The 13,239-nt window shown below is 38.5% G+C and overlaps 1 protein-coding gene and 1 long non-coding RNA gene across 16 annotated transcripts in view; one reads left to right on the top strand and one right to left on the bottom strand.

Moving 5' to 3' along the window:
- LOC105463230 (calcium/calmodulin dependent serine protein kinase) overlaps positions 1-13,239 on the bottom strand; it is a 412,561-nt gene that overhangs the window by 110,904 nt on the left and 288,418 nt on the right. For all 15 annotated transcript variants that reach the window (XM_011710276.3, XM_071088415.1, XM_071088417.1 and 12 more), the window contains one exon: positions 8,907-8,990. In XM_011710276.3, coding sequence (XP_011708578.1) covers positions 8,907-8,990 — 84 coding nt within the window. The remainder of the gene's footprint in view (positions 1-8,906; positions 8,991-13,239) is intronic.
- Positions 1-13,239, top strand: part of LOC105463224 (uncharacterized) — a 35,453-nt gene that overhangs the window by 6,862 nt on the left and 15,352 nt on the right. The gene's annotated exons all lie outside the window — the stretch shown is intronic.

Here is a 13,239-nt window from a genome sequence, read left to right as displayed (position 1 = left end):
CGGGCGCAGTGGCTCATGCCTGTAATCCCAGCACTTTGGGAGGCCGAGGCGGGCAGATCGCCTGAGGTCAGGAGTTTGAGATCAGCCTGACCAACATGGAGAAACCCTGTCTCTACTAAAAATACAAAAAGTTAGCCAGGCGTGGTGGTGCATGCCTGTAATCCCAGCTACTCGGGAGGCTGAGGCAGGAGAATCGCTTGAACCTGGGAGGCAAAAGTTGCGGTTAGCCGAGATCGTGCCATTGCACTCCAGCCTGGGCAACAAAAGCGAAACTCCGTCTCAAAAAAAAAAAAAGAATATTAAAACGGACTTATCTTACAGGATTGGCAAAAGTCATAATGTATTCATGAAAGTGCTTCGCGAATTGTAAAGCATTTTGTAAGTGTATATCATTACTAACTCTGCTAATAAAGAACTAGAACGTGAGCACAGCCTTTTGCTGGTCTATGTAGAATCACTCATTTAGTTAGTTTATCAAATCACCTAAGTAGTCTAAGTCTACATTTTAAATATTAACTCTTGAATTTTTCTGGAAAGATAAAACTTGTGTGTGTTTAGGTATCTGCTAATATGAGAACATTATTACTATTTTTTGAGACAGTGTCTCGCTCTGTTGCCCAGGCCGGAGTGCAGTGGCATAATCTCGGCTCTCTGCAGTCTCAACCTCTCAGGCTCAAGCAATCCTCCCATCTCAGTCTCCCAAGTAGCTGGGACTACAGGCCTGTGCCACCATGCCTGGCTAACTTTTGTATTTTTTTGTAGAGATGGGGTTTCACCATGTTGCCCAGGCTGGTCTTGAACTCCTGCTCTCAAGCAATCCACCCGCCTCAGCCTCCCAAAGTGCTGGGATTACAGGTGTGAGCCACTGTGCCTGGCCAGAAAACATTAATAAAATATATTTCCACAAAGTTTACTTACTGTAGAAAGGGAAGAGCAAAAAGAGAGAGGTGATACTGATGTTAACATTCCAGGTAACTTGAGATTTCCAAAAGTCTAAAGTTACGCATGAAAGGTTCTTATGCAGAATTATAGCTGCCATGTTGAAAAAACAGTAGTGAATGTTGAGTTCTTCTTTCTATAGAAACTTATTTCACTTTACGTATTATACATGTTTCCTAAAAGCTGAGGGGGAATGGAATTTTTATATATCAAATCGCGTTTCCCACACACTGAAATTAGGCTTTTAGAGATGCTTTATTTTTATTTTCAAATGAAGTACAACTGTATTTCTTAAATGTTAGTTATATGCTTCAAGGCCTGTTCTTGCTACTGCTATCGTCAAAGATCTATAATAAATACCTATACTACTAGGAAAACACTATTTAAAAGAGCCCTGAGATGTAAATGCTTTTGAAACAATAGTACTATGTTTTAAATTTATCTGTCTTATGACTAGCAGTTTTGTTTATGTAGTTTTTTTTTTTTTTTTAAATAATAGAAACTGAGTCTCACTATATTGCCCAGGCTGGTCTCAAACTCTGGTGCTCAAGCACTCTTCCGGCCTCAGCCTCCCAAAGTGCTGGGATTACAGGTGTAAGCCATGGTGCCCTACCTAATATTTAGTTGTCTGAACCCAGTGACTATAGGTGGTTTAAATATTCAATGCAAGCCATTGTGTAAAACAGCAACATCGTTCTGAAATAGGTCATGGATTCACAGAATTTTATTAGAGTTTGAGAATCAACCTTAGAGATTATTGATTTTAAGAGATTCATTTTGCAGATGAGAAAACTGAGGTCCAGAGAGGCTTAGCAACCTGTTAAGGTCTCTGTCAACTTAGAGACACAATGAAGAGTAGACATAATTGACATCCAATGACTACTCTTCCCAGTTCAAGGATTTCTACTATACTAGGGGTCAGCAATTTTTTTTTCTGTAAATAACCAGACAGTAAGTATTTTAGGCTCTAAAGGTCATATGGTCTCTTTTGCAACTACTCAATTCCTGTATTGTAGTGTGAAAGCAGCCATAGACAATATGCAAATTAATGTACTTTGCTGTGTTCTAATAAAACTTTATATACAAGAATAGGCAGTGGGTTGGATTTGACTCCCAGGTCATAGTTTGCCAACCCCTGTATTACATTATTGCTACTGATGAGCAATAATGAATACAGGGGTTGGCAATAATGTAATATTGCTCATCAATAGCAATAATGTAATACAACAATAAAAAAATCAGATTTTATACAAGTAGTTCTTCAAACTTTCTGGTTTATTAAACCCTTGACAAAGAAGTTTTCTACCTGCTTTAATTTAGAAGGTATAATTTAGTATCTTTTAAGGGTGAAACATAATACTTTTGAGTTAATTAGACTATTCACAATCTGTTAAGATAAATAATATTAAAGTACTTTTTTATCAAGCAAATTAACCTAGAAAGGAGAAGGCAGATTATAAATTCAGAGAAAAAGAGCACCACAAGTTTTTAATTTGTAGTTAAGAACCAGAAAGAATTCTTAATCATAATTATAGTTTTCTTGAAATGTCAATATGTCAAACATCAAAATGGAATGCTTCTGGCTAGATGATTCTGTGTAGCATTTAAGGAAGTGGAAAACAAGAAAATGGTTAGGTCAGATTTCTGCTAAATTAAACTACTGAATGCACTTAATGGGGGAACAAAGATATTGAGGAACACAAGAGCTGAACAAAGATGTATTGCTGACCTGAAGACAAAAGCCAAAAACTGAATACTCCCTTTTTGGTATTTCCTGAGCTCAGAAACATGCATCATGAAGTTTGATAGGTACAATGGCAGAAGGGTACATTTTTAAACACTAAATACAAAACACACAAGTATTGGATATAAAATAATTGGTTTTGTACCCAAATAGCAAGGTAATACACAGTCATGACAGGAGGGTACATTTTAAAACATCTAAATACAAAATATACAAGTATCAGATACAGAATAATTGGCTTTGTACCTAAATAACAAGGTAATATATAGTCATATTCCTGAGTGAACAGGGAAATATACTGAGGGGAGAAAGTGTATCACCAGAACATACCAAGAGGAATGTGACAAAAAATTTGAAAGATAATCATCCTATTAGAATTCAGACGACTGAACTCAAAAGCCTTAAAAAGGGTGGAGAATTTGGAGAGGTTGAGGCTGAACAGAGACGAGCAAAAGCCAAGAAAATAATTTCAAGGTAGAGATGTTAAAGAATTCGGGTTGATTATACTTAAGAATTAGGTCCTAGATGATAATTAGGTGACATGATTAATTAAATCAGAACTTTTGATACGTCTCCATATAGTCACAACCAAAGTTATCATTCAGTTTAGTCTGCATAGTCTATACATATATAATACTCAAACATAACCTAAACATAGGTTATTGGTATAACCTGGAATTTCATAATATTCAGTCAGGATATATGACTAAAAGAGGCTGCAGTATTTTCTCTAGAGAAAATGAAAAATGACACTTGTAAGTGTACTAGATATGGCTATATTTAAGAGTAATTGCACAGAATAGATATCTTAGAAATTCTTTTGGGTCTATGTAAAAGTATTTTATAAAGATGGTCTTAAATGTACATAATTTTCAAAATCTATTGCCCAACAGGAAGTAATAAATTCTACATTTCAGAATCATAAACTGGTTGGTGGCTCATACTTGTAATCCCAGCATTTTGGGAGGCCAAGGTGGGAGGACTGCTTCAGTCCAGGAGTTTGAGACCAGCCTGGGCAACAGAGTGAGACCCTGTCTCAATTAAAAAAGAAAAAACAACATATATCTATATATGTATTTCTTTTCTTTTCTTTTCTTTTTTTTAAGATGGAATTTCGTTCTTGTTGCCCAGGCTGGAGTGCAATGGTGCAAACTTGGCTCACCACAACCTCCAACTCCCAGGTTCAAGCAATTCTCCCGTCTCAGCCTCCCGAGTAGCTGGGATTACAAACATGTGCCACCATGCCCGGCTAATTTTGTATTTTTTTCAGTAGAGATGGCGTTTCTCCATGTTGGTCAGGCTGGTCTCAAACTCCTAACCTCAGGTGATCCGCCCGCCTCAACCTCCCAAAGTGCTGGGATTACAGACGTGAGCTACCGCGCCCGGCCTATATATGTATTTCTTTAAAAAAAAAAAAAAAATCACAAATTAACTGATCTGTAAAATCAATATATAAGATCAAAATCACTTCACTTATTATTTTTGGAATTGTTCATACCAGAATATTTGTGGAACTGTTCATACCAGAATAACAGTTTTTTCAGTTTTTAGAATTAAGGTCCCCACCCTGCTAATTTTTGAGACAGAGTCTTACTCTGTCACTTAGGCTGGAGTGCAGTGGTGGGATCACAGCTCACTGCAGCCTTGACCTCCCAGGCTCAAGTGATCCTCCCATCTCAGCCTTCCAAGTAGCTGGGACCACAGGTGTGTGCAACTACACCCAGCTAATTTTTTATTTTTTGTAGAGCTGGGGGTCTCCTTATGTTGCTCAGGCTCAAAGGTTATCTTTTGGATACCAGATTTAATGCTCTGATTAGCAGAAGCCCACAACGATTGCTATCTCAATTTACTGCCTTTGTACAAACCCTTACTACGGAGAGGACTGTATGTAAATGCTGGGTTTCATTAAGGCACAAAGGTCTTTGATAAATCTTTAAGTTAGTTTTTGTTGAATTAACAGAAAGAAGATTGCCAAAAAGTATCTATTATAGCTTCCTGGTTGACCTGTCAAAAAGTGCTGCTTAGTGTATAAGCATTACTCTGCAGGTACCAAGACTCCATAGCAATACCGTACAATAGAACTATCTGCGATGAAGGAAATTTTCTAAACCTGTGCTGCCTAATACAGTAGCCATCAGCCACACGAGGTATTGAGCATTTGAAAGGTGGCTAGCGCAACGGAGCAACTAAATTTTACATTTTATTTAATATTAATTTATTAACATTGAAATGTAAATAGTTACATATGGCTATTTACTACTGTACTGGATAGTACAGCTATATACAGTACTAGAAAATGGCACTCCTAAACAAACCTTTTGTAGTTATGCATAGTTCAGGAGCACAAGAGACCAATCAGTAAGTCAGAGAATACTTTTGCAATTTGCAAAATTAATAAAGGCCAGGCACGGTGGCTTATGCTTGCAATCCCAGCACTTTGGGAGGTACTGAGGCGGGCGGATCACTTGAGGTCAGGAGTACAAAACCAGCCTGGCCAATATGGTGAAATCCCATCTCTACTAAAAATACAAAAATTAGCTGGATGTGGTGGTGCCTGTAGTCCCAGCTACTTGGGAGGCTGAGGCAGGATAATCTCTTGAACCTGGTAGGCGGAGGCTACAGTGAGCCGAGATTACACCACTGCACTCCAGCCTGGCCGACAGAGTGAGACTCTGTCTCAAAAAAAAAAAAAAAAAAAAAAAAAAAAAAAAAAAAACAAACACAAAAACAAAAAAAACCAAACAATAATAATAAAGAAAAACTGTAGAAAGTTATTAGAAATCCTTGCTTTCTGTATATATAGGAAATAAATGATTTTATTCTCTTAACTGGATCACGTGGACTCAACTCACCATTTCTTAAATGGACTGCAATAAACTTACCCTAACATAGAATATTGCTTCTATTTGTATAGAATTTCTTCAGCATACTTTACTGTGGGGAATTTGCTTTCTAGGGGTAGAAATAATTGCAGAAGCAATGGGGATGACTTCAGAATACATTCCCTCCTGTGTCTTCTCTGAATAGACATCCTCAGATACCCACAGTTACCACTTTCCTTAGTACCTCCTTCAGTAGATGACAGCCAGGGTTAGAGTACAGGTGTGCCTCCTTAAGAGCCCCGACCACAGAGCACAAATTTTCCACAGAGCCTGGAGATCATGCAGTCTGTCTCATGTATCCTAATATTCAGTTTGAGAAAATATGATCCTCATATTCAGTTCTGTGCTCAGAACTATGTAGTTTATTAAAGAAAGTATTGTTATCTAGAGGATTCTTTTTTTTTTTTTACTGAAGTATTACAATTCCAGAGCTTAGTATGAATTAGGAGGAAAAAACTCGACACATGAAACGTGTGGTAACCAAAATGGGGAAAATACATTTTTCCATCATCATTCCATCATGACTAGCTTACCAAGGTAATTTTCTTCTTCTTCTTTTTTTTTTTTTTTTTTTGAGACAAGGTCTCACTTTGTCACCCAGGCTGGAGTGCAGTGGTGCGATCCTGGCTCACTGCAACCTCCACCTCCCAGGCTCAAGCGATCCTCTTGCCTCAGGCCCCCAAGTAGCTGGGATTACAGGCATGCATGGCCACCACACCTGGTTAATTTCTGTATATTTTGTAGAGATGGGGTTTCACCATGTTGCCCAGGCTGGTCTTGAACTCCTGAGCTCAAGCGATTTGCCCGCGTTGGCCTCCAAAAGTACTAGGATTACAGGTGTGAGCCACTGTGCCTGGCCACAAAAGTAATTTTCTACTGCTTTCTGTGAACTCCCTTTTAATCACTTCCAAGGGAGTCATTACAAATTCAACTGTCACCCACCATTGAGAAGGTTAAGAATAGTGTCTGGGTAGGATGAGCACCTAGTTGTGTGAAAATAAAGTGTGTGGTGAACTCTGAAAGCCAAGGAAGTTGCAATCTCTGTTCTAGAAGTCCACTGAAGAGGCAGAATGAGAATTAGTTCCTTGAGGATGGTAGGTGTAACATGTTTTAACAAGGTGGCTGAACTACTCAAAAGAATACAGCCTTATCAGAAGCCAAACATGTTCACTAATGACCCTGCTGATGTTCCTAGTTCTAGGTTGTTTGGTGGGTCTTAAAACTTTAAATAGCCCTGCAAAGGGATGTGGTAAATCCACATGACCCCTCTGTTTTGACAGCTTGGCCCTGTCCAAACGAATCTTAGTCACCACTTTGGCTATTTTAGGCCCAAGTCTGATTCTGTGGCCCTGGGAGAAGTACAGCATGTGTTTCTTGTGATGGGGCAAGCCCAAGCCCTCTGGTGAAATGTCTGTATTTGGGCAATGAAAGGTTCAACCCCATACAGTGTAATGTCACATGAGGCCAAAGCAGCATTAGGTTTAGAAGGACTTACAGAAGAGTTGACAAAAAAGTATAATAATAGTTCCTTTGAGGAGGAAACTAACTTCAAAAACAGTTGACCAAATTTCACCATGGAAAATAAGAGTTTTTTATTTGTAGGTTACACAGGTTTAGGTGGATATCAAGGCAAAAAGAATAAAAGTTTTGGGAAACTTCCTTGGGTACCATCTCAATAATGGCTTATCATTAATAATTATTTTGGCCAACCACTGTTAAAGCAAATAGAGAAGAGTCAGTTTGAACCCTTGACTGCAAAATCAGTGAGGAGAAAAGTTAAAATGGGAATAATCAACACCAACAATGATATGTTAATATTTCCCTTGTTCTATAGGAGCACGGTTGAATAGACACTTCTGTAATGATGGAAATGTCCTACATTTGTGCTGTCTAATATAGTAGCCACTAGCCAAATGTGGTTATTGAGCACTTGAAATGTGCTAGTGTGACTGGGAAACTGACCTTTCATTTAATTTTAGTTAATTTAAATAGCTGCATGTGGCTAGTGGGGACCATGTTAAAAGTTTCAGGTCTGTAGGATAATATTGTGGCCTAATAGTTTCCTCAAAATTCATATAAATGTTTTTATAAGTCTAGAGTTATACATAATAATTCACTAACTTCAGGGGTTGAAAAATAAATTCACAGTATTATTAGAATTTATGGCATATCTGAAAATACTTAAGAAGAAAAGTTTTATAGTTGGCAGGAGTCATGTGACTAAGGAAGACTACTATCCAATCAACCACTTAGAGAACAGTTAACATTTTTCAGTATCAAAAGTAAGTCAAACATAAATTAATTTTAAGAAGTTAAGATAATCAATTTTTCTTTGTTACTCTGGAGGGTTGGCTCTCTCACAGCATTTTCTCTCAGTGCTGAAAAGATTCCATTATTTTATGTTTGGTCTTTTTCAGAACCTTTTAAAGTCAAACGGACTCCCCATATGGGGTGATTACCAGTTTTCTTCTTTCTTTTTTTTTTTTTTTGTGAGGTGGAGGATAGGGAGAGTGGTAAGAGGGAGAAAGACACCTGGGAAGAATAAAAAAGGTGAGAAAAGTGATCTGAGCTGTAAATATTTTCTAGTAGATCAAGGTAGTGTAAGATTTTATTTACTGCTTTCTGATAGTTGTTCAATCTTAGTTCCAATTCTTTTTTTTTTTTTTTTTGAGATGAAGTCTCGCTCTTGTTGCCCAGGTTGGAGTGCAATGGCACTATCTCAGCTCACTGCAACCTCCACCTCCCAAGTTCAAGCTATTCTCCTGCCTCAGCCTCCCGAGTAGCTGGGATTAATTACAGGTGCCCGCCACCACGCCCGGCTAATTTGTATTTTTAGTAGAGATGGGGTTTCACCATGTTAGCCAGGCTGGTCTCGAACTCCTGACCTCAGGCAGTCTACCCACCTTGGCCTCCCAAAGTTCTGGGATTACAGGCATGAGCCACCGCACCCGGCCCCTAGTTCCAATTCTAATTCAAAGTTATTTCCATTGAACTAAACATACATTTGTCAAAATATTTAAGTTTGAACAAACATGGTCTAGATTTATATTCAATAATAATGGATAATAATATAACTATATCTCTGCTATAAATTTAAGACAAATCTAAAATACAACTAATCTTCTATTATAATTTATTGTTTAGACTCATACTGACATACTACCTTAAATAATTTAAAAAGCCAAAATCTTTTTGAAGTGGTGGTAATTTTTGGAAATGAGAATTTAGCTATAACAAAAACAATGGCCAGCATTAGTACATATTTATGGGCACCAAAACAGAATAAAAACATGATCATTAACTATATCTGCTTGGCTTTTTTGCTGATTTGTTCAATTTACCTTTAGTTTCCTCCTTGCATTGAATTTCCTCAGCTGCTCTACTGTTTCTGGAAGATGAATCTTGTAGGCATAACGATCCCGCTCCTATGTAAGATGAAAGATAATGAACATATATAACCGTTTACAAAAGTGCAGAAGCTTAATCTAAAACAAATAATAAAGCTAAAATTCTTAAATAGAAAACTCAGATTGAATTTTAGATTGGAGATTTTATTCCATGATACTGGTAAGCAATCTGAAATGAGGGACATTAAAGTTAAACTGATAGTAATAAAATAATATTTCATTTTCTGCAATAAAGGGCTAAAATAATAGGTCACATAAATTTCATACATATGGCTAAAATAACAAATCGTAATTATTATAAAGGCATTGTTACTTTTTTTTTTAGAGACAGGGTTTTACTCTGTCGCCCAGGCTGGAGTGCAATGGCACAATCATACCTCACTGCAACCTTGAACCCCTGGGCTCAAAGTGATCCTCCCACCTCAGCCTCCTGAGTAGCTGGGATATAAGTGCACCATGTCTGGCTAATCTTTTTTTTTTTTTAATAGAGAAGGAGTATTGCTATGTTGCCCAGGTTGGTCTCAAACTCCTGAGCTCAAGTGATCCTTCCGCCTCGGCCTCCCAGAATGCTGGGATTTACAGGTGTGAGCCATTGTGCCTGGCCTCAAGTTACCTTTGATGTATTTGCCAGGTAAAACAAGCATTTGAAAAATCAATTCCACAACTGATTCAGCATTCTACATTGTCATGGACTATAACAATTACAGACTTTTCTAATTAGGACACACTTATTTTGTTTTTTTGTTTGTTTGTTTTTTGAGACAGGGTCTTCCTCTGTTGCCCAGGCTGCAGTGTAGTGGTCTGATCATAGCTCACTGCAAGCCAGGTGTGGTGGCTCACACCTGTAATCCCAGTACTTTGGGAGGCTGAGGCAGGAAGACTGTTGGAGCCTGGGAGGTTGAGGCTGTGGTGAGCTAGGATCTCACCACTATACTGCAGCTTAGGTGACAGCATAAGACCCTGTTTCAAAAATAAATGAATCCCCCATTATTTATTTATATATTTTTAGAGACAGGGTCTCATTCTGTCACCCAGGCTGGAGTGCAGTGATGAGATCCTGGCTCACCACCGCCTCAACCTCCCTGGCTCAGGCAATCCTCCCACCTCAGCCTCCCGAGTAGCTGGGACTACAGGCAAGTGCCACCATGCCTGGCTAAGTTTTGTATATTTTGTAGAGATGGGGTTTTGCCATGTTGCCCAGGCTGGTCTTGAACTCCTGGACTCACGCGGGTTCCTCCCGCCTTGGCCTCCCAAAGTGCTGGGATTACAGATGTGAGTCACTATGACTGGCCCCTCATGTGTATTTTAAATCTCTTCTTACTCTTCTCCTCACTTTGGTCCTACTCTAATTTGCCAATGTATCTTGAGGATTCATATGCTATAAGTACTCATTAATTTCACAAATATTTCAAGAGCTGATTATATGCCATGCATTGTCCTATGCATTTGGCATACACAAGGAAATCCAACAAAGATTCCAGCCCTCATGGTAGATCATATTCTAGTGCAAGAAGGTGAGAAAACACAAAAAAGGTAAATTATAGAGTATGTCAAAAGTACTATGGAATAAGGCAAAAAAGTGAAGGAGGTAGGAGGGATTGGGTACATTGAAATTTAAAATAGGGTGGTTGGCTGGGTGTGGTGGCTCATGTCTATAATCCCAGCACTTTGAGAGGCTGAGATGGGAGGATCACTTGAGGCCAAGAGTTCAAGATCTAGCAAGAACCTGTCTCTATGAAAAAATTAAAAAATTAGCCAGGTGTGGTGGCATGCACCTGTCATACCAGCTACTCGGGAGGCTGAGGATTGCTTCAACCCATGAGGTCAGGGCTGCAGTGAGCCATGACTGCAACTGTACTCCAGCCTGGGCAACAGAGCATGACCTCATTTCTAAAAAACAAAAACAAATTGGGTGGTCAGAGTAGGTCCAATTGAGAAAGTGACATTTAGAAGAGGTGAGGGAGTGGTCTAGGCAGAGAAAATAATCAATGCAAAGGCCCAAGGGAGGGAGTATGTCTGGAATTTTCAAGAAGTAGCCAGGAGACTAATGTATGTGAAGTGATGTGAAGGAGTCAAGGAGAATAGTGGATCAGATCAGAGAGATGACAAGGCTGGGGTAGGCCATGAGGGCCTTTGGCTTTTATTCTGAGTAGGAGAGGAAGCCAGTGGAGGGTCTTGAGCTAGAGTGACATGATCTGACTTTATTTTTATAGATTCTGGGGTTATACATGCAGGTTTGCTACATGGTTATATTGCATAATGGTGAGGTTTGGGCTTCTAGTGTACCCATCACTCAAATAGTGAACACTGTATTCAATAGGTAATTTTTCTTTTTTTCCCTCACTTTTATTCAACATAGTACAAGATGTCCAAGCCAGAGCAATTAGAGAACTAATAGGTAAGTTTTCAACCCTCAACTTTTATTTTATTTTATTTTTTTAGGTGGAGTCTGGCTCTGTCGCCAGGCTGGAATGCAGTGGCGCAGTCTCGGCTCACTGCAACCTCCGCTTCCCAGGTTCAAGTGAATCTCCTGCCTCAGCCTCCCAAGTAGCTGGGACTACAGGTGCACACCACCACATCCAGCTAACTTTTGTATTTTTAGTAGAGACGAGGTTTCACCATGTTGGGCAGGATGGTCTTGATCTCTTGGCCTCCTGATCTGCCCACCTTGGACTCCCAAAGTGCTGGGATTACAGGCGTGAGCCACCACGCCCAGCCTTCAATCCTCAATTTTAAAGAAACATTAGTGGCTGTGCCAAGAATAGATTGGAAGGAGATGAGAGTTTTTTTTTTTTTTAAAAAAAGCACGAAGACCAGTCAGGAGGCTTTTGCAGTAATTCAGGTGAAAGATGATGGTGGATGAAACCAGTTGGAAATAATAAAAAGGGTGAAAGAGAGATAGACTCTGAATATATATTTTTTTGTTTTCTCCAAAAAGCTTTACTGAGGTATAATTACATACAATAAGCTGCAAATGTTTAAAATGTACAATTTGATAAGTTTTGACATATATTTACAACCATAAAACCATTACCGTGATCAAGATAATGAACACATCCATCATGCTCAAAAGTATCTTCATGCCCTTCTGTAGCCCTCATCCCCATTCCCAGTCAGCCACTGATCTACTTTCTGTCACTTAGTTTGCATTTTCCAGACTTTTATATAAATTGAATAATATAGTATGTGCTCATTATTGTCCAGCTTCTTTCATATAGCATAAAGATTTTGAATCTATCCATGTTGTTGCATGTATCAATAGTTCATTCCTTTTTAACACTGAGTGGTATTCCATTGTATGCATGTACCATAATTTATCCTTTCACTCGCTGACGGACCCTGAGTTGTTTCCATTTTTTGGCTATTACACATAAAGTTGCTATGAACATTAATGTCTTTGTATGAAGACGTGTTTCATCTTTCTTAGGTAAATTCTAAGGAGTAGAATGGCTGGGCTATATGATAGGAGTATGTTTAACTTTTAAGAAACTGCCAAACTGTTTTCCAAAGTGGTTATACCATTTTACATTCCTACTAACAGTGTATGAGTTTCCATTGTTCTATATCTTTGTCAACACTTGGTATGGTCAGTCTTTTTTATTTTAGCCACTCCAATACATGTGTACAGGTATCTAATTGTGGCACTAATTTGCGTTTCCCTAATGACTAATGATGAACATCTTTGCCTGTGCTTATCTGCCATCTATATATGTTCTATGTTGAAGTATCTGTTCAAATCTTTTCTCATTTTGAATTGGGTTGTTTGTATGTTTTCTCATTATTTCTGAGGATTCTTTACATATTGCAAATATGTTTAAGTTTACTACATATCTGACTGTGAACTCTATTTTTAGCAAACACCTTTTCTGCTCACCATTCACTAAGGTGATGTGGAAAGACAGGTAAGGACAGAGTCAAAATGTATTTTTTTAAATAAAATTATGCTTCAATTATGATATCAATTATTTTCTAAGCTAGTAGAATCACAAGATTAAAAAAAAATCTGTTAAGGTATCTCTTGTCTTTTTTTTTTTTTTTTTTTTGAGACAGAGACTCACTCTTGTTACCCAGGCTGGAGTGCAGTGGCATGATCTTGGCTCACTGCAACCTCCGTGTTCTTGGTTCAAGCTATTCTCATGCCTCAGCCTCCCAAGTAGCTGGGATTACAGGCATGTGCTACCACACCCAGCTAATTTTTGCATTTTTAGTAGAGATGGAATTTTACCATGTTGGCCAGGCTGTTTTTTCTGAATTAAATAGTACCTCC

The sequence above is a fragment of the Macaca nemestrina genome, chromosome X (assembly GCF_043159975.1).
Source record: "Macaca nemestrina isolate mMacNem1 chromosome X, mMacNem.hap1, whole genome shotgun sequence".
In the NCBI taxonomy this organism is placed as follows: domain Eukaryota; kingdom Metazoa; phylum Chordata; class Mammalia; order Primates; family Cercopithecidae; genus Macaca; species Macaca nemestrina.
This window is presented reverse-complemented; position numbering and strand designations above follow the sequence as displayed.